This window comes from Theropithecus gelada, chromosome 2 (assembly GCF_003255815.1).
Source record: "Theropithecus gelada isolate Dixy chromosome 2, Tgel_1.0, whole genome shotgun sequence".
NCBI lineage: Eukaryota > Metazoa > Chordata > Mammalia > Primates > Cercopithecidae > Theropithecus > Theropithecus gelada.
Window position 1 is genome coordinate 94,406,516 of NC_037669.1, and position 24,046 is coordinate 94,430,561.

General features: G+C 44.5%; 2 protein-coding genes across 4 annotated transcripts in view; one reads left to right on the forward strand and one right to left on the reverse strand.

Annotated features, from left to right (window-relative positions):
* The window catches only part of LZTFL1 (leucine zipper transcription factor like 1), a 94,207-nt gene that overhangs the window by 8,795 nt on the left and 61,366 nt on the right, over nt 1-24,046 (forward strand). The window lies entirely within an intron of this gene.
* CCR9 (C-C motif chemokine receptor 9) lies at nt 4,004-23,808 on the reverse strand. Of its 3 annotated transcripts, XM_025376823.1 has the most exons (4): nt 23,565-23,717; nt 12,345-12,393; nt 9,692-9,777; nt 4,004-6,328 (listed from the first exon to the last, which is right to left on the reverse strand). In XM_025376823.1, exon 4 carries the CDS (start codon nt 6,311-6,313, stop codon nt 5,240-5,242), a length of 1,074 nt encoding a protein of 357 aa, XP_025232608.1. In that variant the 5' UTR covers nt 6,314-6,328; nt 9,692-9,777; nt 12,345-12,393; nt 23,565-23,717; the 3' UTR covers nt 4,004-5,239. The 3 variants fall into 3 exon arrangements, with proteins under 3 accessions (XP_025232608.1, XP_025232607.1, XP_025232609.1); XM_025376822.1 differs by lacking the exon at nt 9,692-9,777 and having other exon boundaries at nt 23,565-23,808; XM_025376824.1 differs by lacking the exons at nt 9,692-9,777; nt 12,345-12,393.

Here is a 24,046-nt window from a genome sequence, read left to right on the forward strand (position 1 = left end):
GATCTGAGCCTGGGGTCTGGTGAAAGCCCCAGCCCAGGCAGACCCAGGACTGGGGCCTAAGCCTGGCCACCTAGACCCAGAGAGGAAGAGCCAGGGTGGAAACCAGCCCTGCAGACCACTGGCCATGAGCCAACCTGAGAGGCCAGCATGCCCCTTAAGATCATCCGACTGGCTGCAGAGGAGATCTGGGGTCATGTGGGGACAGTAGTGAGTAACACCTGGATCCCACACAGGGAATCTGACCTAAAGCCACACCTTGTACGGGGCCCAGAAAAGTTATTCATGGGTCTTGAATCTGAGAGAGAGGAGCCAGGGAAGGGAGAGGCAGGGGAATGGGGCAAGGAGAGGAGGAAAGCCAACAGCAGGAATTCTGCGGTTCAGACACATGCCTAGGCCCAGGTGTTAAGTCCTTGGACCTGCACATGCACACCTCCGGTGAAATCTGTGGCTTCTTCATGAAGGAATTAAGGCTCCGCAGCCATATGTATCTAGGGAAGGGCCTGGGAGAGGTAGCAGCTAGGAACCTTCTCGATTCTGTGAAGATGACGCCATCGTCCTTTGCCAGCACACCCTCATGTGCATTTTTGAAGAAGGGAGTCAGCAGGGCCTTGGCTGTGGCATGTTACCATTTAGCGTTTGCATGGCATGGTCAGTGGGAGGAGTGCTGGCTAAGCCGGTGCCTGTCCATCTTTTCAGCCCCTGGTCCTCAGCACAAAGTCTGGCTTGGCAAATACCGGTCAACCCTCCAAAGCAAGGGCTGGTTTGTCTGACCATGTCAGGGAAAGCCAATTACTAACTGCATGGGCTTGGATGAGTTACTTAGCATCTCTGAGGCTCAGCTCCTTCCTCTGTAAATCAGGGTTAGCAATATTCTGGGAGAGATCATGACTGTCTCATATACCATGGGGCCCCTGGCATGCAGCTGGTGCCCAAGCATATCTGCTGAATGCTTAGGTTATAGTGAGACAGGACCCATGCTCTCAGCCTTCTCAGAGGAGTTCTGTGACTGGCACCCAGCCACGCTGTGGATCTCCTACATACCCAGTGTTCTTACCCATCCAGGCTTAGGTGGGCTCTTGGAATTGGCAGCCCCTGGTGAGAAAATTGTTGCAGGACAACTTCTCTAGAAGGAGGTACTGAGATGGAGTTTGGGGTGCCAGGTGTTTATTAGGAATCAATGCCTGTGGAGGGATGTGAGAAGAAGCATGATTGGGCAGAAAGAGAACTCGAACTGCTCTGAAGGCTCCACAAAGCCCTGGCTTTGGAGAGTCAACCAGCATTTGCCAAGCCAGACTTTGTTCTAAGGACCAGGGGCTAAAAACACCGACAGGCACAAGGTTGGCCAGCACCCCACTCACTGACCATGTCATGCAGAGGCTAAATGGTGACGTGTGACAGCCAAGGGCCTGCTGATTCCCTCCAGTGCCAGTGCACCATGAGGGTGTGCTGGCAGAGTGCCCTGGAGTGGATTCTGCCCATCAGAATGCCACCATGGGACTGAGATGATGCTATTCTCTGTCTCACAAGCACCAGAGACAGGTGACCCTGGGAAGACCTGGCTTGGGCAGGGCGTCTCTGCAGCAGAGGCAGGCCCTGAAGAATTGGCAACCAGAGGGCCTGTGCCGACCACACTCCCTACAAGTTCTTTCTTGAGGCATCTCCATATGACCATAGAGATTTTTTGCTTAGCTTGTGGTGCCGCAATTGAGCGTATACAAGTAAATATGTGGAGAGGACCTCATAAGGAATCACTTGTTGGAAAGACACATATTTGCATGTCATTTTTAGGCTTTGATAATATAAAAGTCAAAGAAAGGCATTAAATGGGTCATTTGCTGTCTGGGTTGTCTGTTCCAATCATGTAGGAATGATTAGAGAACTAGCTCATTGTTCCAGGAGCATGTTGGATAGGGACCTCAACTGGAAGAGAGGAGCACATGAGATGGGGAGCGAGAGAGACTTTACTGCAGAAGCACTATGGTGTGTTTTGGCTGGGAGGGGAAGTCTAAGGCTGTGGTACTTACTAACCACACACAGTGACTAAACAATCAGTGACTACTCGTTGAATGGAGGGAAAGATTTTTTTTGAATATCTAAAACATGTAAGGTGTGGGTGCTGGAGCCCATGATTGCTTCTCTTTTTTCAAAGTCACGGGGAGCCCCCGAACAGACCTTACACTGAGACAGCCTGACTAGTATATAGGAGAAGAACCCTCCGGTGAAGTTGGAGTGGCCAACTTCAGTGAGGGACAGAGATCTGTGGGCACTGGAGCCAGGCTGGTGCTGGAGGATGATTTCGGCTGTGCTTTGTTCTGGACCCCACAAGAAGCTCCAGTTCTTGTGAGGCCAATTTAGAACTGGAAAGCCAAGCAAACCCACTCAAAGATTGCAAACACAGAAGAACTATCTGGAAGTGTGAGACAGCTTCGCATTGATGAAGCAGAAAGACTGTGGTGGTGTCCAAAGGTGTCAACTCATGAATGCTTCGTGACAGCCTTGGCTCTGTATTCAAGTCAACACCATCACAGAAACCAGGATGCCACACATAAGGGCCATACTGCAATGGCGATGGCCTGGGGGAAGGTCCACAAGACCAAAAGGGAAGGAGCTCACTGTGGGCTGCTTCCTTCCTTGCTCAGGACTCTCGGCAACAACGACAATGGGCAAATGGAAGAAGTTATAGCCACTCAGCTCTCTCAGGAAGCAACCAGGGCAACTCACAAGGCCAAAGCCCTGGACATCAAAGCTGGGAAAAACACTGGTGTCCAGTCCTGGTTTAGTCAGTTCCTTCCTTGACCACCAGTCCCACAGGCTGCCCGTAGATAGCAGGACAACATCACTGCCCGAAGGAAGTAATGTCCCAGTGCTCAAGGTTGGCAATCTTTATTTTCTAGAAGTTTTCTAACTGCTGAACTCTGACACATGAAGTACATATTTGAGAAATAATTAATTTTAAATGTTTATAAAGATATTAATTCACTATATTGTTCCTACTCCACACAAGGCATTTGTGTGTGATGAGGAGGGTGGGCATTTAAGACATGTACCAGAACAGGTCCACGCAAAGCTACTTGTCCAGGCTCCCACCTGGGGAGGCTCCATAATTGTCCTAGTGAGGCTGTCCTGTGTGAGGCTCAGCACCACTGGGACTCCCATGACAGAGCGTCAGAACCGCAGTATCTAAAAATAAAAACCAAACTCAGCTGTGTTCTTTGCACCTAACTGCACAATGTTATTTAGGAGTGGCTCTTGAATCTTTTTTATTCTCTCAAGTTCCTATAAGGGCAAATATCTGGATCTCCTCTTGGAAATGGTCAGTGGATGGCTCTGTCCATAAGTGACCTTGGAGAAGTTATCCTCCCCTTTACTATGGATGCAGTGCCTGTGCTGGGCCCACGTTGATCTGCTGGTCCCAGGTCAATGCTTTCTTCCCACCCACTGTCCCCTCACGGGCAGCATGTCGATAGGATAGCAAGGCCTGTGCTTCACCCCTTTGCCCTCCCTGGCTGCTGCCCATGTATGCTCACTTTATTCCTCATTCTCTTGTGCTTTAGAAGTGTGCGGGGAGAAAAAGGGTGAAATGGCAGGGTCCAGTGCTTTTGTGTCCCCTTTGGGAAGGGATGGCGTTGGCACGGAAACCACAACGATCCACAAGGCACTGGGGAAATTAAATGCTTCCTCTAGAGCAAGTGGCAAAGTCAGGGGTGGTTTATGGTGCTGTTCCAATAGTCCTCCTTGGAAATTCCATTTGACTAACACATAAAAGCCTGAGGAGTAAATTTGGACAGAGGAGAAATAAAAACTTGTCAGCCATGATGGTTTTAAGGTATTTGGAGATCTTATTTCCATTTCCTTATTCCCATTGCTTACTCTTCACATTTTTTTTAAAGACTAGTCAATTGCAGTAGAGAGAAGCAGGGAAAGTAGAACAAGGAGTTCAATCTGTAACTGACTGAACAATCAGTTGAGATAACTCACTACCTTCAGACCAGCCTTCACACCCTTAATATATCTATTTGATCTTTAATTGCACACACTTAAAATATTGAGACAAGGTAAAGAAAGTGACAAGTAATTAATGTTTCATATACACATTAAAAAGCACTTTTCCAATATGCTACATATTTTCAAAGGTGATACATTTTGCCAAATTGTGAAAAGAAAGACACGAAAGATTCAAAGGTGAATTCTATTATTTTTTTCAGCCTAATCTCTAAGTTAAAAGCTTTTAAAATGTTGCCACTATAGAGTAAGAAAAGGAGAAGCATGGCAGTAAATAGCCTTTCCAGCAAGGCCTGTGCTTCACCCCTTTGCCCTCCCTGGCTGCTGCCCGTATCTGCTCACTTTATTCCTCCTAATAAAGTGGGCCTCAGGAAGAAGAGGGCCAAGAAAACCAGCCCATTTTCTAGGGAGCAGACGGTGGACCCAAACCAAGTGCCACTCAACAGAACAAGCTTACAACAGGGCCAAGGCTGGCTTCTGCGAACCCAGCTGTTATAATCTCCCTGCTCAGGCCATGGAGGGACACTGTCACCATACCAAGGAATAAGTGGAATCCTTGTCTAGGTCAAAACCTCCAGCAGGACAACAGACTTTGGATGTCTTGTGGGTGGGGCCAGTTGTCCAGGGGTTCACTGGCCAGACCTGCAGATCGTTTCAAAATAAGAACAAGGACCTTCACTGGCCCAGAACAGAACAAGGAGAACACAAGGAAATTAGGTCTGAGATTGCCTGGAAAGGTTCTAGACCTGGCATGGGTTATCAGGCTCAGGAGCAGGGTAGAAAATTTCCCAAAGATGGACATTTTCACGAAACCTTCTGCTTTTGTAGTCTGTAGCAGCAGCCAGTGCTTCTGTGTCCCTTTTTGGAAGAGGCAGCATGAGGACTGAAGCCACAGAAGTTCACAGTGGATGGAGAAAATCCAAGGGCTCCTCCAGAGGCAGCGACATTGACGCTCCGGCGAGTGGCAAAGCCAGGGTGCTCCACAGTGCTGGTCCTTAGTACTCCTTTGAGAATCGCAGGCATCACAGTCAAGAGCCAATCAACAGCCTCCTTGACTAGTCAGTCGATTTTGAAATACTTGCTTTGGCAAATTCTGACTACAAGTAATCATATTGTTCAGATTCATCCCTTTTTGAGTTTTCTTTTCTCTTTCACTCTCTCTGGTCCCATCAGTGGGGAAACTGCTTCTATATTTCTCATTTCTTCCAAAAGGACCATGCACCTCAGAGAAGACCCCTCAGAGGGAGAGCGCTCCTGAGGTTGTCTCCAGCAACATAGACGACAGCTTCAAGCTTCCCTCTCTCCTTGTAAATGAAACCCACTGGGCCTGGCTGATGCAACCCAAGTTCTTCAGGGTTTTCATAAGATCCCGACGGAATCTCTCACCCACAAAAACATAGAGAACAGGGTTCAGGCAACTGTGGAAGAAGGCGATGGTCTGGGTGACCTGGAAGCAGATGTCAATGTTGGTGGAAACGGCACAGCTGGAGATGAACATGGCATAGGCGTCAATGGTCTGCACCAATAAAATGCAGTTATAGGGAAACTGAGACAAGACAAAGACGGTCAGGACAGTGATGGTCACTTTTAGGGCCTTGTGCTTGGACGACTTCTTGGCTTGTATCAGGGTGTGAATAATGATGGTGTAACAGCAAGCCATGACCATGAAGGGGAGGAAGAACCCCAGAATGACCTTCAGGGTCAAGACAGCTGACTTCAGTTTGGTGCTCTCGTCGCTAGGGTAAACCATGGTGCAGACAGCAATGCCAGATTCCTCCTTGATTTGGCTGTATAAGATTTCTGGGATGCAGAGCGCAGCTGCCAATACCCAGATGGTAAAGCAAACCATTTTGCTGTACAGAAGCCTTTTCTCCCTCCAAGTGTGTGCTCTCATGGCCTGGGCAATAGCGATGTACCTGTCCACACTGATGCACATGATCAGCAACACACAGCTGTAGAAGTTCATCTTGTACATGCTGTTGACCACCTTGCACATGAAGGTCTGGAATTTCCACTGGTCAGCGGCGGCAATGGCCCAGAAGGGAAGAGTGACAAGAAAGAGGAGGTCAGCAATTGCCAAATTCAAAAGGAACATGTCGGTCATGGTCTTCACTCTTGTGCAGTACCAGTAGACCAGGATGACCAGACTGTTGCCCAAGGCGCCCACGATGAACACCAGCCAGTACAAGGGCGGGAGGAAATGGCTCGCAAACTGCCTGACATTGTTTTTCTCACAGTAGAAGTCAGTGAAGTTGAAGTTAACGTAGTCTTCCATGGAAGAGGTGGATTCAGAGCCATAGTCATCAGCCATGTTAGGAACAGGGCTCTGCAAGGGGACACAAGATGGCATTAGGTCAAGGAAAATATTTTGAAGGTCGTGTCTGATGACAGAGGCATGGACCTCTTGACCCTTCCAACCTCAAACACCTATGGTAAGGCCAAAGACATGTAAGCATTCTGAGGCCTAGGCTGTAGGCATTCTGAGAACATCTGCTTGGGTTGTCACATATTTATTTATTCAACAGATGTTTATTAAGCACGTACTGTATGTTGGCTACTGTGCTATGCACCAAAGAAACCGTAGTAAATAAGTCAGATGTGTGTCTTCACTCTCAGGGAACTTACTTACCCATAGAGCAACCAGAGAAGTGAACGAAGATTTATAGTGTGCGTGCCGAGTGCTCTGATAGATGAGAGTGCCTCCACACTATTGACGGGGAGTTTTATCAAACTGTGGGTTTGACTGTGATCATCCTTCTCCTGTCTATTCAGTTTTTCACTGACCCTAAAAAAGGTCAGCAAGGGCTATTAAACTCATCTGGATCCCAGTCCCCTGAGTTTCCTGAAAGCTCCGGGAGCACCGTACACCCACATACACATGCACATACACATACACACACAGACACTCTCAACCCCACGTACACACACAAGCACCATGACCTGCTCTATAGTTAGCAGGACCCATGGTCCAAAAATTATTAGGAATTTCAACACATCCAGCATTCAATCAAACAAGCAGCACTTCTAAGCACAGGGCCCCTGTGTGACTGTGTGGGTTGCATAGCCATGAAGCTGGCCCCAACAAGCACACACACTCACATGTACATGCATACACAAAATACATGCACTTGCACATGCTCTCATGTACACAAACCTGCCAACACTCATGCTCACGCGCACATATATACACGCTCATGCATGCACACATATATATGCGCATATACGCGCATACACACACACACTTCTTACACTTTTTGGGGGTTCCTGAATCAGAAGCCATCCTAGAACCCCTCCCACGGAAACAGGAAATGAGGGCTGGAAATGAGACCCTGAGATGTAAGCCCTTGAGTCAAACCTGGGGTGGGAGGGAATGAAGGGCGTGGACTGCCCATGGAGGAGGAGGGGAGAGTCCCTGCCACGCCTGCTACATTCCTTCCAAAACCTCTGCCCACAGATCCTCAAACACTCTCACTTCCCACCAGTTTCCCTCCCAGCACCCCCATTAGGATCCCAAATTCCACCAAGGACTACCAGCTCTCACTTCCTTTCCTTGAGGGACATTCCTTGCCAAATCTCATCTCTACTTTTATTTCTCCTGAGGCAAATGTGGTAGTTCAATTCATCTGGATGCATTTGGACTAGAAGTCACCCAAAATCCACAGTAAGTTTTTATTTTGTTTTGAACAGTTAATATTAACAAATATATAAGTACAAAGATTATTTTATGTACTTAAATGTTTATATTTAAATAACAAAATATTCTCTACCTTCTGTTAGCTGGGCTCTCCCTATCTGTATACATTGTAATATCCATCTATTTCTAGTAGATCCGACCAGCATTTCCAAACCATGTTTTGGGTGGAACACTAATGGTTAAAATAGTTGAGAATCTCTGCTGCCTATTCCTTCTTTGAAATTCACAATACTCCTGAGCAAGTTGAAGGATCTGAAAAGTCCTACAGAACTTGTTTTATTATTTATTTATTTATTTATTTGTTTGTTTGCTTGTTTGTTTGTTTTGAGACGGATTTTCAGTCTTGCTGCCCAGGCTGGAGTGCAATGGCGCCATCTCGGCTCACTGCAACCTCCACCTCCCAGGTTCAAGCGATTCTCCTGCCTCAGCCTCCTGAGTAGCTGGGATTACAGGCGCAAGCCACCATGCTGGGCTAATTTTTTTTTTTTTTTTTTTTTTTGAGACAGAGTCTCGCTCTGTCACCCAGGCTGGAGTACAGTGGCACAGTCTCGGCTCACAGCAAGCTCTGCCTCCCAGGTTCACGCCACTCTCCTGCTTCAGCCTCCCGAGTAGCTGGGACTACAGGCGCCCACCACCATGCCCGGCTAATTTTTTGTATTTTTAGTAGAGACGAGGTTCACCATGTTGGTCAGGCTGGTCTCGAACTTCTGATCTCGTGATCTGCCCACCTCCGCCTCCCAAAGTGCTGGGATTACAGGCGTGAGTCACCGTGACTGGCCCAGAACTTGTTTTATTTTAATTGCACATTAGCACAGTAAAGACTCTGAGAAATCCTTCAGAATCAGTTGAATTTTGTTTAGCAATGTTTTCAAACCTTATTGGAATATAGAAACTGTTGTGTGTGTGTTTGTGGAGGGCTTCTTAGATATCAGGGCTCACTGAGCTGACTGATAAAGGACAGTAGATGTTAGTCCTATTTGGGCCTTGGCTGGCAGGAAATAGCAGGAGGACCCAAGGTAACTTGGATGACAACTGGGAAAATCTGACATCTAGTCCTGACTACATCTCCAATATGTGACCCTATTGCAAAGAGCGGGACCCAGGAGCAGGATCCTGGAGGTGGCTCTTCAGGCCAGGGCAGCTGGAAATGGCCCACTACTGCAAAGAACTAAAGAAAACTCATCTCCCTGTTTTATATGGGATTAGTCCCTAGGCCTAGTTCATCCATTTCAGTTTACACTTTGGCGCTTATCTGGAAATCCAGCCTCTTGAGAGGACAGACTTCCTAGGTGACACACATTTTAGAGACATGCCAGGAGAATCCTCCCAATGCTGGACACGGGAACCAGTTGCAATCATGGCCCCACTAAGACAGTCGTCCTGTAGGAGGTGAGGTTTGAGTGGACTTTGAGCAAAAGAAGTACTTGAGAATAGAAGGAAGACTGTGAAGAGCACAGAGACCCCAAAGTGGACATCACAGCAGGTTTAAGAGGTTGGGAGGATGACCTTTCGGAGGAACCTCAGTAAAACCCAGTAAAACCATGCAGATGAGCAAGTACCAACTTGTGAATCCACAGATGAATAGGTGCTAAACTTGCTCTTGAAGTTTTTGTTTGTTGTTTGTGGGTTGGTGTTTTTTGGTTTTTGTTGTTTGGGTTTTTTTTTTTTTTTTTTTTTTTTTGGTCAAATAGTTTTAATAGACTCTCACATGGGCCTGAGCCCAAGGCTGTGAAACAATCGCAAGCAGCCTCACAGATGAGGGCCCAGGGGTCTTGCTGCATGGAGTTGCTTCTCCGGTCCAGCAAGCCTGCTCTCCTCCTGCTGCAGCTCCAGGTAGCGAGGAGCAGCACAGACAAGGGAGAAAGAGGAAGGCAAGGGAGGAAAGAGGGCATGCTTGGCAAAAGGGCAAGCACAAGAGACAGCTTTGGTTCATGGGGAGAAAATGAGACAGGGAGTGGGGAGGAGGGGCAGGTAGGAAGGCCAGCGTCACTTAGCTGTTTTAGTCCTGGGCTAAGGTGCTGGAAGGAGGTGGATTCCTGGGCCAGCGAGGGAAAGTGATCTGGAGCGGGGCCTGGAGGAGACTGTAGAAGGGGCAGAAGGGGAGAAATGTGCAGAAGTCCCAGGACCTGGGTGACCCAGCTTTCTCCACGGCCCGGCGAGTAGGCACAGCCAACACTCCCAAGACTGAATCCCAGACAAGGACATTGTGTCCTGCTGGAAGGCCAGGGGCAGAGTTTTTCTGCTGGGTGGGGATTAAGGACCTCATGCTTTTGTATGAAGTTAGTTAGTTAGGTTAGGGACTCCCCAGGCATATTTTTTAAGTGATTGAATTTTACACCCCAAATCTAGATTTATATAAAATTTGTCAGGACCACAAGAGGAATCCTGGAATAATACCCACTGTGTCACGACTCTTAGACATCAAATCCTCTGGAAATCCTCCAGTAAACGTAAACAAACCTCAGTGCACAACCAGGGCAAGGGGCCCATCCTGCCTGTCTGTGTCCCAGGCAAGCCTCTGAGCGCACAGGCTGTTGCTCACACACAGGCATGTCCTCTTCCCTCAGGAATCCTGGGCTCAGAAGCAGCAGCCCAGGCATCCTGGTTGTGAACACCCAGAGCAGGAAGAAGGTCCCAGAGCTTTCCAGGGCATCCTTCTCTGACTCATGTGTTCTTTGGAAACCCTTGGCCAGACCCAGGCTCAAGATTCCCCTCTCTGGGGAATGGACAGAGAAAGGGCAGGGACTGTGCTTGCCAAGGCTTCCATTGTGCCTTAGCACCAAGAATGGGCACAAGGGAATGGGAGAGATGGAATGAGAGGGCACAAGAAGGAGGAAGGTGGGAAAACAATGAATTTGTTATCAGGAGGGATGCTGGCAGACACCTTGGCCCCACACTTGAGAAAGTATTAAATCCCAACAATCAGACCTGGATTTCAGTGCTTTGACATTCACCCTGAGGGAGCAACCCAGCAAAGCTATGATTGCTGACAGCACCCCTCAAGGGCTCTTCCTCCAAATCTCTATGAGACCTTGAACCCTCAAACCACCTTCCCCAGTCTCGGTCTCCTCATCTGTAAACGGGACTCTGCCTTTACCGTGACGCTGAAGGAATGTGGGGCACCTGCATGGGTGACTGGCCCAGCACATCCTCAGAAAGGTGGCCACAGGGTGCCACGGCTACTTTCCATGGAATGTGGGAGTCAGGGCCACAGGGGTCCTATCTTCTTCCCATTTAGATGGCACCAGACTCCTCTGATTAGAGAAGGTCATTATTGAGGTGCAGTTTCCTTCTTATCTGGGGCTGCTTTGCAGAGTTTGGCTATTATCCAAGATCCCAAATGATAAAACCAAATGACTGGCAATCTCAGAAGCAGCCCTGGCTCTGCTGCCTTCATCTACTTCTGTTTCCACAGCCTCAGGTATTGAAAGGTGAATTTAATGCAGGAGAAACTGAAGAATCTACTTTTGGTCAGAAGAATAGTTACTTCACCAGGACCAAATTAATTACTTTTTTGTTGTTATGGATATAGGTGCAATTAGGTAACTACACATATGTAATACTAATGAATCATTAGCATATCATAAATAATTTAGTTGATGAACTGTTTCAACCACCACTCTCTTTAGATCATGGAAACCTACAATGTACTGTGAGGCAGTTTGTTAGCCCACCTGCTAGGAAGTCTGGATTTCAATTATCTACCTGTAAAACCCAGGCTTTCCCTTTGAGAAAAGCAAAATTAAAGCCCTTAGGTAATTTTGTAAGCATTTATGAATCTAACAAAAGCATGGGAAATTAATTTGATTCTATACTTAATTACATTGGCTGTAAAAGAAAAAAAAGATTCTCTGGATTATGATTTGATTCACCGATTTTTTTTTTTTTTTTAAGACAGAGTCTCACTTTGTTGCCCAGGCTGGAGTGCAGTGGCGTGGTCTTGGCTCATTGCAACCTCCACCTCCCAGGTTCAAGCGACTATCGTGCCTCAGCCTCCCAAGTAACTGGGATTACATGCGCATGCCACCACACCCAGCTATTTTTGTATTTTTAGTAGAGATGGGGTTTCACCATGTTGGGCAGGCTGGTCTTGAAATCTTGGCCTCGGCCAGGTGATCCGCCTGCCTCTGCCTCCCAAAGTGCTAGGATTATAGGCATGAGCTACTGTGCCCAGCCTAACTCACTAATTTTTGTTCAGCTCTTGACCTTTCAGGGGAATGTATACCGTTATGTGTTTTCATAAGGTCTACATAATGTTATGCAAGAAACACAACTAATGTGCCCACCATGGGTTTTTTAAAAGCAAATTACATGAATTATCCCTTTACCTCATTTGTCTGAGTTTTAGAACAGGCACATGGAACTAAGCACACCCTAGTTAAAGGTCATTAAAAACCCTTAGCTATTTATAACACCACATTTTCCTCTGTCTCCACAACATACCCCAAAGCGTAGCTGCCTCTTTGCATTTGCAAAACCTTCTGTGCTGGACAACAACCTACCCAGTAATGGGCATTGCCGGGCAGAGATCTTACCCTGGGAAACCACACAGATAAATCCTTCCCCCACAGTGGATCCTTCCCACACCCCCTAAAAAGGGAAGATGAGCGTGTATTTTGAGGAGCCGGAGGAGCATGGCTGTACTCACTGTGAAATCTGTGGGTGTCATGGTGCGTCAGTCAGATGCAAGTCTGCTCCTGGAAAAGGGACAAACATCAAAAAGGGGACTGGCTTGTAAATGTATAGTAACAACCAAATGCCAAAAAGATGGAGATTAAATTTTAAATCTGTTTGTTCGTCTGAAAACAATATGCCAAGCAGGAGTTAGAGTCTATATAGTGTTCTAGGTTTCAGAATCATCGCAGTCATCCACATAGAAATGCAAGAACCTTTCCTCTGAAGTTATCATTCACTTCTTTGACTCTGAGGGTCACCTGATTCTAGCATTTGTTTTCTTTCTACTTAGACAATAATTAGTGCATCTCACATCCACACATGAGGAATGGCAGGGGGGCTGTTAAATTTTTCCCAGCCCATCCTTTCTACATTAGCTCCCTTTCCCTTGATTGAGCTTCTCTGTCCCGTCCTGTTTCGCTGACTGGTTCCCCTTCCTCTGCTCTATCAGCTAAGGGACTCACCGAAGCTAACAGGACAGTGGTTGCTTTGAGAATGCCCTGGGCTCTGGACTCCCCAGGAAAAGGGCCTTTGAGTAACCAGGTGGCAAGAAGAACATGAGGGCTGGATGGTGTCCGCTTGGGTTGGGGCCCCCTCCCTAAGAGACCCAGTGCCCCCAGAACCCACCTTTCTCCTCTTTACTCTGACTTCAGCAGGAAAAGGAAGTCCTAGGTTTGTGTACTAAAGAAAATGAGTTCTAGTTCCCTAGTGCACAGAGCCTCGGAACTGACTGAAATAAATCTCGAGTTGTCATTTTCATGTGTTTTGAATTTCTTTAAAGCCCACCCCTGTATAACTGAAGAAACAACAGCTTGACTGCCTTCAAGGACGGAGTCTATGCCTGAGCTGGGGCATTTCCTTTTATACTCTTAGCAAGTACATTTCAAAGAAACCTGTCCAGCGTCACACCCCAAGGTTCTCGAAAAAAATAATCTCTTTCATAAATCCAATCCTAACCTGTTGGCTTCCTTTCCATAACAACATCATGACCCCACCCTGCTTTTCTGAAAGTACAGTGGTTCCCAATGCATAATGTGTGGTAAAACCACTTTGGAAAACTGGCAGTTTCTTAACACGTTATTCACGTACTCACCATGTGATCCAGTCATCCTACTCCGAAGTATTCACCCAAGAAAGTTGTAAGCATATGTCCCCATAAAGACTAGTATGTGAATGTTCATTACAGCTTTACTCTGTGGTAGCCAAAAACTGCTAACAGCCTAAAAGCCCATCAAGTAGTAAATGGATAAGTTAACTTTGAAATATCCATCCAATGGAATAGGGAATGAATGACCGATTCACACAGCAACATGGACAAGTCTCCAAACAATTATGCCAAGAAGCCAGACCAGAGGGAGTTCATACTGTATGATTTCACTTGTATAAAACTCTAGATAATGCAAACTAATCTATTGTGATGGAAAGCAGAATCACTGATTTCCTGGCAATAAAGAGAGAGAAGGGAAGGTGGCTGGGCATGGTAGCTCACACCTATAATCCCAGCACTTTGGGAGGCCAAGGTGGGTAGATCACCTAAAGTCGGGAGTTTGAGACCAGTCTGGCCAACATGATGAAACCCCGTTTCTACAAAAATACAAAAAATTAGCCAGGTGTGGTGGTGTGCACCTGTAGTCTCAGCTACTCAAGAGGCTGAGGCAGGAGGATCACTTCAACCTGGGAAGCAGAGGTTGCAGTGTGCCAAGATTGTACCACTGCACTCCAGTCTAGGCGACACAGCAAAGACTCCGTCTCAAAAAAAAAAAAAAAAAAAAAAAAAAAAAAAAAAAAAAGAGAGAGCGAGAAGTGGAGCGTAGGAGGGCAGGAGGGCAGGTGGATACAAAGAAAACCTCAGTGGGGGATAAATATGTTCACTGTCTGGGTTGTGTGAGAGCTTCACAGGGGTGTATGTATGTCAGAACGCACATTCTGCATTGTAATATTTGCAGTTTATTGTAACTGGACCTCAATAAAGCTGTTCAAGTGAGGCAGGGAAAGCAAAGTACGACGAAAACATTCTGGTTTTCTTCACTTCTCAGTGTCGTCTCTGGCTGCCAGCAGGCCCTAAGGAGGAAGGCAGCCAGAACTTCCTCCTGGTAACCTCTCTGCCGGTAGCTTTTCAAAAGTGCACTGGAGTGCCTTGTGCTGTTATAGCCACTATGGACCCACGTGGGTTTTTTGTTTTTTGTTTTTTGTTTTGGTTTGTTTCTGTGGGTTTTTTCCTTTTATTTTAGCTTCAGGGGTATATGTGCATGTTTGTTATATAGGTAAATTGCACTTCATGGGGGCTTGGTGTTTAGGTTATTTTGCCACCCAGGTTAATAAGCATAGTACCTGATTGGTAGATAGTTTTCTGATCCTCACCCTCCTACTTCCCTCTATCGTCAAGGAGGTCCCAGTGTCTGTTGTTCCCTTTTTTGTGTCTATATGTACTTAACGTTTAACTCCCACTTATAAATGAGAACATGTGACATTTGGTTTTCTGTTCCTGTGTTAGTTCACTTAGGATAATGGCCTCCAGTTCTATCCATGTTAAAGGACGTGATCTTCTTCTTTTTTATGGCTGTGTAGCATTCCATGGTGTATATGTACCATATTTTCCTTCTCCAGTCTATCGTTGATGAACATTTAGGTTGATTCCATGTTTTTGCTATTGTGAATAGTGTTGTAATGAACATACATGTTCATGTGTCTTTATACCCATGTGTTTTTAAGATTAAATTAGATAGATGATAGATAGATAGATAGATAGATAGATAGATAGATAGATAGACAACAGACAGATAGATAGATAGATAGATAGATAGATAGATAGATAGATAGATAATTTGTGTGTATATATATGTGTGTTTCACATACATATTTCCTGGCTCTGTCTGCTGAGAGGACCTAAAAGCAATGATACACAACACAGTGAGTGCCTAGTGCCCTGATCTTGGAGTCTAAACACCTTTCTCCACTAAAGCAGCCAGGACTCCTTGGAGACATGTAACTACATGTTGATGGTGTTGGATTTGAAAACCAGCTGATTGGTCTTCAAACTCAATACCACCAACGTGGAAGCAAACCAGTGTCACATTTGTCCTAAACAGTTGAGAAGGGAAGACACAGCATCTTTATTCCTGGAAAAAATGTCGACCTAAATCAAAGAATGAGGAAGCATCAGAAAAACCCAAAATGAAGGACTTTCTGCAAAGTAACCGGCCAAATATCAAGGTCAAGTGACACAAAGAAAAACTGAGAAACCATCTTAGGTTGAAGGAGACTAAAGAGACAGGACAAGTAGATGCAATGCAAGAACCTGGATTTGGTCCTAGAGTGGGGAAAAATTAATTCTGAAGGACATTACTGGGAAATTAAAGGTCTTACAATAGGCACTGTGAATTTGCTGATAGTGCTGGATCTGTGTTAAACTTCCTGATTTTGCTGACTGCGTTGTGGTTTTACAGGAGAATGCCCCTGTTCTTAGGAACTGTCCCCTGAAGTATTTAGGGGCAAAAGAGCACAGTGTCTTTGGCATATTCTCAAAGGATTCAAAACATATGCAAAAAATGCAAAAAATTAATGAAAACACATGTATATAGACAGAAGGAGAATAATAAAGCCAGTGGGACAAAATGAAAACAATGGTTTGGGTGAAGGGTTTATAAGCATTCTTTACACAATTCTTCACTTTTCAGTAAGCTTGAAATTAGATACAAGTAAGACTCACAATACATTTTTAAAAGAAGAGGAAAAAATATTTTGGCAATTGACCCTAAGACACAAGAAAGCCTGGAACAGGACTGTGTCTGAAATAAAAATGAGTAGCCCCAGCCTCCGGCCGTGACCTTACCCAGCCACCTGGGCATGCACCGAATTTCACTGCAGCCCTCTGGGGGCCAGGAAAACGCTGACATTTATCTGAAAAAAGACCATGCTTTTCTTTTATGACTTTTTTTGTTACAAAAGTAACACATACGTTTGTAGGAAGTTTGGCAAATACACAAAAGCCGAGAGGAGAAAATTAAAATCACCCATAATCTTTCTACCCCAAAATAACGACTTCTAACTTTCTGTTGTTTTCCCTCCCAGCCGTGTTTCTATGAATTCGTACACTTTGAACTTTTATTTTCTTTTTCCCACCTAACAGATTACAAGCATTTCCTTCATCATTAAACATTCTTCAGACAGATGAAGGCATCAGCTACATGGCATTCCGACAGGGGCTGTGCTCCAATTCATTTAAACATTTCCCTCTGTAGGGCAATTCACCTGCTTCTAACTTCTTTTTGTAGTTATTTTGAAATATTTCCCAGGTGAATGAAAGATGCATTTTCTTCAGAAAGGTTGTATTCTGCCCCTTTCCTCCTAAGCCAAAGAACGAAGAACTTTCCCAGGCAGTATTTTTGAACTGTTCTGACATCTTCAGCTCTGTGGAGTGATTGCTTCCTGCGTGGCATGACTCCAGGTGCCATCAAGAAGCCCAGTGAGCCTCTGTTTTGAAATAAGGAACTCACCCAGCAAGCAGAAAAGCAGCCCCTTTGGAGTTAAGAATTACTCTTCTTTTTTTTCCCCCCCGATGAAAAATGCCCAGTTCAGTTGGGAAGACCTCAACTCAGCAAATTTAATTTTATTACAGCTTGGGGAACAGGGAGGTTAATTTTTGAGATATCAGTTAGAAAACACTTTATATATATTTCTAATACCCAGGGCTTATGTCACCTCCTTTTTGCTTGCGTGAAAGGATTGAATATGAATCATGTAATATCTGAGAAAAATTCCCAAAGAAAGAAGCCACAAAAAGAAGAAAGAATGGCTTTGGTTATAGTGAGTAATAGCAAGGTTCAGACTGGAAATAGCAATAGCTGGTAATGATGTTGGTAAGAGTTTGGAGAAAAGGCCTCCACACTGCTGTGAGGAGTATACATTTATGTGATCTTTTTGGAGGGTTAAGCCATATCTGTCACAATTTACAAAGCACAACATCTCTGATTCTGCAGCACGTCTGCTTGGAATTTGCCCTACTGGTATTCTCACAAAAGAACACAAGGGTCCAGGTGTGGGGATACGTGTTGGAGCAGAACAAAAATTGGAAAACAACTTAAACATTCAGCAATTGGTAATATTATGACACATCAATCCAATAAACCACGTGTAGCCAATAAACAAGGATGGTCCTCATGCTGATAGAAAAGAGGTCCCCAAGACTATAAGATGAAAATGCAACATGTAGGAAGGCTTATGTTATGTGATCTTTTTTTAAAAAAATAAATAGAGAAAGACACACACCGCACCGCTCACTAGCACCGAAACGTTTTCTGGAAGGAGACTGAACCACGATAACCAATGGAGAATGAATTCATGTTTTCATTTAGATTTTGCAAACTATTTAAATACCCTACTAAGTGTGTGAAATTTTAAGAGCTGTCATAAAAATAACTTGTCAGATTTTTTAAAAAAGAAGAAGCCCAGTGCTCTAACGTTCAGCACACCTGTTTACAAAACTCATCTAGAGGAGGAACTTGCAGCCTGCTCCAGTTACCGCAGAAAGAGCAAGTCTAGTAATTACATTCACCATGGCTACTTTATGCAACTAAATTGTGCACTAGCTTTCTATAAAGGTTTGTCTTTATTTTTTTTAAAAATGGTAATATATAAATACAAGCCAGGCAAGATGGCTCATGCCTGTAATTCCAACACTTTGGGAGGCTGAGGCGGGAGCATCACTTGAGGCCAGGAATTTGAGATCAGCCTGGGCAACATAGCAAGACCCGTCTCTACAAAATTTTTAAAATATGCCAGGCATGGTTGCCTACCCTGTAGTCCCAGCTACTCAGCTGGCTGAGGCAGGACAATTGCTTGAACCCAGGAGTTCAAGGCTGAAGTGAACTAACATTGCACCACTGCACTGCAGCCTGAGTGACAGAGCAAGACCCTGTCTCTAAAATAAATAAACAAATAAATAGTATATATAATGTAATATAGTATATCATAGAATGTAATATATTACATTTTATACAATATGCATCTGCTTCTGGCTCATAGAAAATTTGGAAAGAGCCGAAGAGTAAAAACAGGACCTACCCCTCCCTAGACTCCACATCTAGAACCTCCAGACAACCTTGCCATCTATTTCTCTTTCATTTTTGTCAGAATACATCTCAAATATTTTATTCTCCCACCTACTAAGTCTCAGTGCTTGCTTTCATTTTCTTCTTGCCGCTGAGAAGGAGGGAAAAATATAGGGGGGAAAATCCCACATTTGACCGAACATACTGAGAGCGAGGGCCATCTCAGTGGTCTGTCAGGAGTGCATGGGCAGTTGACTCAGCACTGCAGCAAATCGCTCCGTTGCTGCTCAGTGAGGCCTTGTTGCAGGTGCCATGGGCCACCCATCGAACCCACTTATTCAATGTGCCTTGAGTACCTGATACATTTATTTGGCTTAAACAATGTATAAGACATGATCCATGTCCTCAAGAAGCTTGCATTCAAGTACAGTGGGTAAGTCATGGCTGCAAATAACAACGAATGGAAAATGCTATGAGTTGTGCTAGGAATTGGAAGGAAGAAGTCATGTCTCTAGCTCTGGGGAAAATCCAGGAGGGCTTCATTGAGGAGGTGACATTTTTGTGGGTCCTTGAAGGCTGAAGAGCATGGAGACATGCAATGAGGAGAGGGAACATTGCTCCAGGGTGGGAAAACATATGGACAAAGGCATGAAAGCCAGAAAGCATGGGGTATGTGCAGGGACCTGGGAGATAAAGGAAGGGAGAGAGCTGCTAATTCTCCAAAAGAGAAAAGTACCTGTTAGAAAAGTTAGCTTGGAACCTATTATTATCCAATCATTATTTTTGTATTCTCTAACATTCTTTTTTTTTAACTTTTTTTTTTATTATTATACTTTAAGTTCTAGGGTACATGTGCACAACGTGCAGGTTTGTTACATATGTATACATGTGCCATGTTGGTGTGCTGCACCCATTAACTCGTCATTTATATTAGGTATATCTCCTAATGTTATCCCTACCCCCTACCATCTCCCCAAAATAGGACCTGGTGTGTGATGTTCCCCTTCCTGTGTCCAAGTGATCTCATTGTTCAATTCCCACCTGTGAGTGAGAATATGTAGTATTTGGTTTTTTGTTCTTGCAATACTTTGCTGAGAATGATGGTTACCAGCTGCATCCATGTCCCTACAAAGGACATGAACTCATCCTTTTTTATGGCTGCATAGTATTCCATGGTGTATATGTGCCACATTTTCTTAATCCAGTCTGTCACTGGATGGACATTTGGGTTGATTCCAAGTCTTTGCTATTGTGAATAGTGCCACAATAAACATACGTGTGCATGTGTCTTTATAGCAGCATGACTTACAATACTTTGGGTGTATCCCTAGTAATGGGATGGCTGGGTCAAATGGTATTTCTAGTTCTAGATCCTTGAGGAATCGCCACACTGTTTTCCACAATGGTTGAACTAGTTTACAGTCCCTCCAACAGTGTAAAAGTGTTCCTATTTCTCCACATCCTCTCCGGCACCTGTTGTTTCCTGATTTTTTAATGATTGCCATTCTAACTGGTGTGAGATAGTATCTCATTGTGGTTTTGATTTGCATTTCTCTGATGGTGAGTGATGATGAGCATTTTTTCATGTGTCTGTTGGCAGTATGAATGTCTTCTTTTGAGAAATGTCTGTTCATATCCTTTGCCCACTTTTTGATGGGGTTGTTTGTTTTTTTCTTGTAAATTTGATTGAGTTCTTTATAGGTTCTGGATATTAGTCCTTTGTCAGATGAGTAGATTGCAAAAATTTTCTCCCATTCTGTAGGTTGCCTATTCACTCTGATAGTAGTTTCTTTTGCTGTGCAGAAGCTCTTTAGTTTAATTAGATCCCATTTGTCAATTTTGGCTTTTGTTGCCATTGCTTTTGGTGTTTTAGACATAAAGTCCTTGCCCATGCCTATGTCCTGAATGGTATTACCTAGGTTTTCTACTAGGGTTTTTATGGTTTTAGGTCTAACATTTAAGTCTCTAATCCATCTTCAATTAATTTTCATATAAGGAGTAAGGAAAGGATCCAGTTTCAGCTTTCTACTTATGGCTAGCCAATGTTCCCAGCAACATTTATTAAATAGGAAATCCTTTCCCCATTTCTTGTTTTTCTCAGGTTTGTCAAAGATCAGATGGCTGTAAATGTGTGGTATTATTTCTGAGGGCTCTGCTCTGTTCCATTGGTCTATATCTCTGTTTTGGTACCAGTACTGTGCTGTTTGGGTTACTGTAGCCTTGTAGTATAGTTTGAAGTCAGGTAGCGTGATGCCTCCAGCTTTGTTCTTTTGGCTTAGGATTGTCTTGGCATTGCAGGCTCTTTTGTGGTTCTATATGAACTTTAAAGCAGTTTTTTCCAATTCTGTGAAGAAAGTCATTGGTAGCTTAATGGGGATGGCATTGAATCTATAAATTACCTTGGGCAGTATGGCCATTTTCACAATATTGATTCTTCCTATCCATGAGTATGGAATGTTCTTCCATTTGTTTGTGTCCTCTTTTATTTCACTGAGCAGTGGTTTGTAGTTCTCCTTGAAGAGGTCCTTTACATCCCTTGTAAGTTGGATTCCTAGGTATTTGATTCTCTTTGAAGCAATTGTGAATGGGAGTTCATTCATGATTTGGCTCTCTGTTTGTCTGTTACTGGTGTATAAGAATGCTTGTGATTTTTGCACATTGATTTTTTATCCTGAGACTTTGCTGAAGTTGCTTATCAGCTTAAGGATATTTTGGGCTGAGACAATGAGATTTTCTAAATATACAATCATGTCATCTGCAAACAGGGACAATTTGACTTCTTCTTTTCCTAAATGAATACCCTTTATTTCTTTCTCTTGCCTGATTGCCCTAGCCAGAACTTTGACCACTATGTTGAATAGGAATGGTGAGAGAGGGCATCCCTGTCTTATGCCAGTTTTCAAAGGGAATGCTTCGAGTTTTTGCCCATTCAGCATGATATTGGCTGTGGGTTTGTCATAAATAGCTCTTATTATTTTGAGATACGTTCCATCAATACCGAATTTATTGAGAGTTTTTAGCATGAAGGGCTGTTGAATTTTGTCAAAGGCCTTTTCTGCATCTATTGAGATAATCATGTGGTTTTTGTCTTTGGTTCTGTTTATATGCTGGATTATGTTTGTTGATCTGCGTATGTTAAACCAGCCTTGCATCCCAGGGATGAAGCCCACTTGATCATGGTGGATAAGCTTTTTGATGTGCTGCTGGATTCGGTTTGCCAGTATTTTGTTGAGGATTTTTGCACTGATGTTCATCAAGGATATTAGTCTAAAATTCTCTTTTTTTGTTGTTGTATCTCTGTCAGGCTTTGGTGTCAGGATGATGTTGGCCTCGTACCATGAGTTAGGGAGGATTCCCTCTTTTTCTATTGATTGGAATAGTTTCAGAAGGAATGGTACCAGCTCCTCCTTGTACCTCCGGTAGAATTCGGCTGTGAATCTGTCTGGTCCTGGGCTTTTTTTGGTTGGTAGGCTATTAATTATTGCCTCAATTTCAGAGCCTACTATTGGTCTATTCAGGGATTCAACTTCATCCTGATTTAGTCTTGGGAGAGTGTAAGTGTCCAGGAAATTATCCACTTCTTCTAGGTTTTCTAGTTTATTTGCATAGAGGTGTTTATAGTATTCTCTGATGGTAGTTTGTATTTCTGTGGGGTCGATGGTGATATCCCCTTTATCGTTTTTTATTGTGTCTATTTGATTCTTCTCTCTTTTCTTCTTTATTAGTCTTTCTCTAACGTTCTTAAGTAGCCAACGTGAAAATCAGCATGGGGTTGTTGTGCACAGAGCGTCTCCCCACACTTTACAGCCTCTGATGCTCACAGCACTAACATCAAATTGGATACTAACATGAGTCAGGAATGCAGGTCCTTACTTTGATCTTTGTACAATTTGCTACACGGAGCTTGAATAATCTCTTGCATTTTTTCATAGCTCTGCTTTTTGTTCCCTACACGGGGCGGGGTCTCTGAGCCATCTATCAGATCAATCCACTCACCAAGCCTGGATCAGATGCCTGCCAACCGCCCAGCAGGGGCTGCACAGGGCCCAGGGTCTCCCAGTGCCAGCCTGTGAGGTGTACACCAGGGGGCTTCAGAACAGACAAGCAGATATTGGAAGAAAAGGACTCTGAAATTCTAGATGCTGAAATAGCAAAGTAGCTTTGGCTCATTCAGGAAAGGGAGTAAGGAGATGGGATCCCACAGACTGGCTGCTGCACAGTTCAGCATACAGTGACCACTCTCTGGATGGACTTGCCAGCTGTCTATGGAGTAACAGCTAATTCAGAATCTAAAGAGGTTGGGTGTGTTTGAAAAGGCAAACCAGCATCCACTGATGAGTCATTTACAATAACTTTTTACTTTACTCTGATCATAAAGGAGTATTTTTACAATGCACAAAAAATCCCCAAAATGCCAACATACATAATATAGAAAATAAAAACTCCTCAAGCACCCTTTCCTAGTTTAGCCATTGTTAAGTATCTGAGATACTTCCTTTCTGACTTTTTCTCTGTAACACAGCCTCACACGCACACACACACACGGACACACAAGCACTTAATAGAAAGGAAATCAGACTACACATATAATCTTCTGTCTTTGCTTCTTAATTGCCCATCTTTCATGGATCACCTTCCATACCAATTCAACATAGAGCCATATCATAGGATTGGATAGCTGCTGTGTATTCCATTGTCTAGATACATCACAATTCATTTAACCATTCGCCTCCTGGTGCATAGTTTCCTTGTTTCCAATTTTTCACTGCTACAAAGAATCCTTTCCATGGGGCAATGTCTCAGACTCAAGGACCTCATGGGTGCGTCCTTTACCCAGCCCCTGGCCACCATCTTGTCACCCAGTACCTGCTTCTCCTTTCTTTAAGGTATAAATCACAGACTGCCTTAAGCCTAAGCTTCATGTATGTGAGTGGGAAGGGAGTTTTATTACTCGCCCTACAAGAAACCTGAGTTGGGCATCACCAGTTCCCATTTGCCTTCCTGGAAGTTTCTAGCAAAGTGCCTAGTGCCCATGACCTCTGAACAAATTAATGCAAGCCCAGGTTTTAGAAGCCATCATAGCAGCACACAACTGAGGACCAAGATGACACTGGGTTGGGGGCAGCAAGAAGAGCAATACTCACTGTGGAGGGTGGTGCAACTCTCCCGGGGACAGCAGGCCCCACCAGCTCTCTGTGTCTGGGGAAAGAGCTGTGTTGCTCTCTGCCTGGGATAAGGGGCAGGCTTTGTGGGTTCTGAGCAGGCAGCTACCCGGTAACAACACCCAGAAAGGAAGCCAGGTCACCCTTGCCTGTGTTGTCACTGGTGGGGTAGCCCGAGAGGGTGGGGAGTCACCTGTGTAGCTTTCAGCAATCAGCAGAGTCAATCATTTGCAATCAGAAACAAAAAGCTGAAAACTGCTGGGATAAGGGGAAACTGTCTCTTCTGAAGACGCACATACAGACTGATGATCTAAGAGCAAATTCTCTCCCTAGAAAGCACAGTTACTTACAGGGAATGGGGAAATCGGAGGGTCCCATCGAGAGAAGTCAGCCTTGTCAGGCTTGCCAGAGGTGCACATTGATGAGATTTCTTTGGGTGGTGTCACCCGAGCAGGCCTGTATCA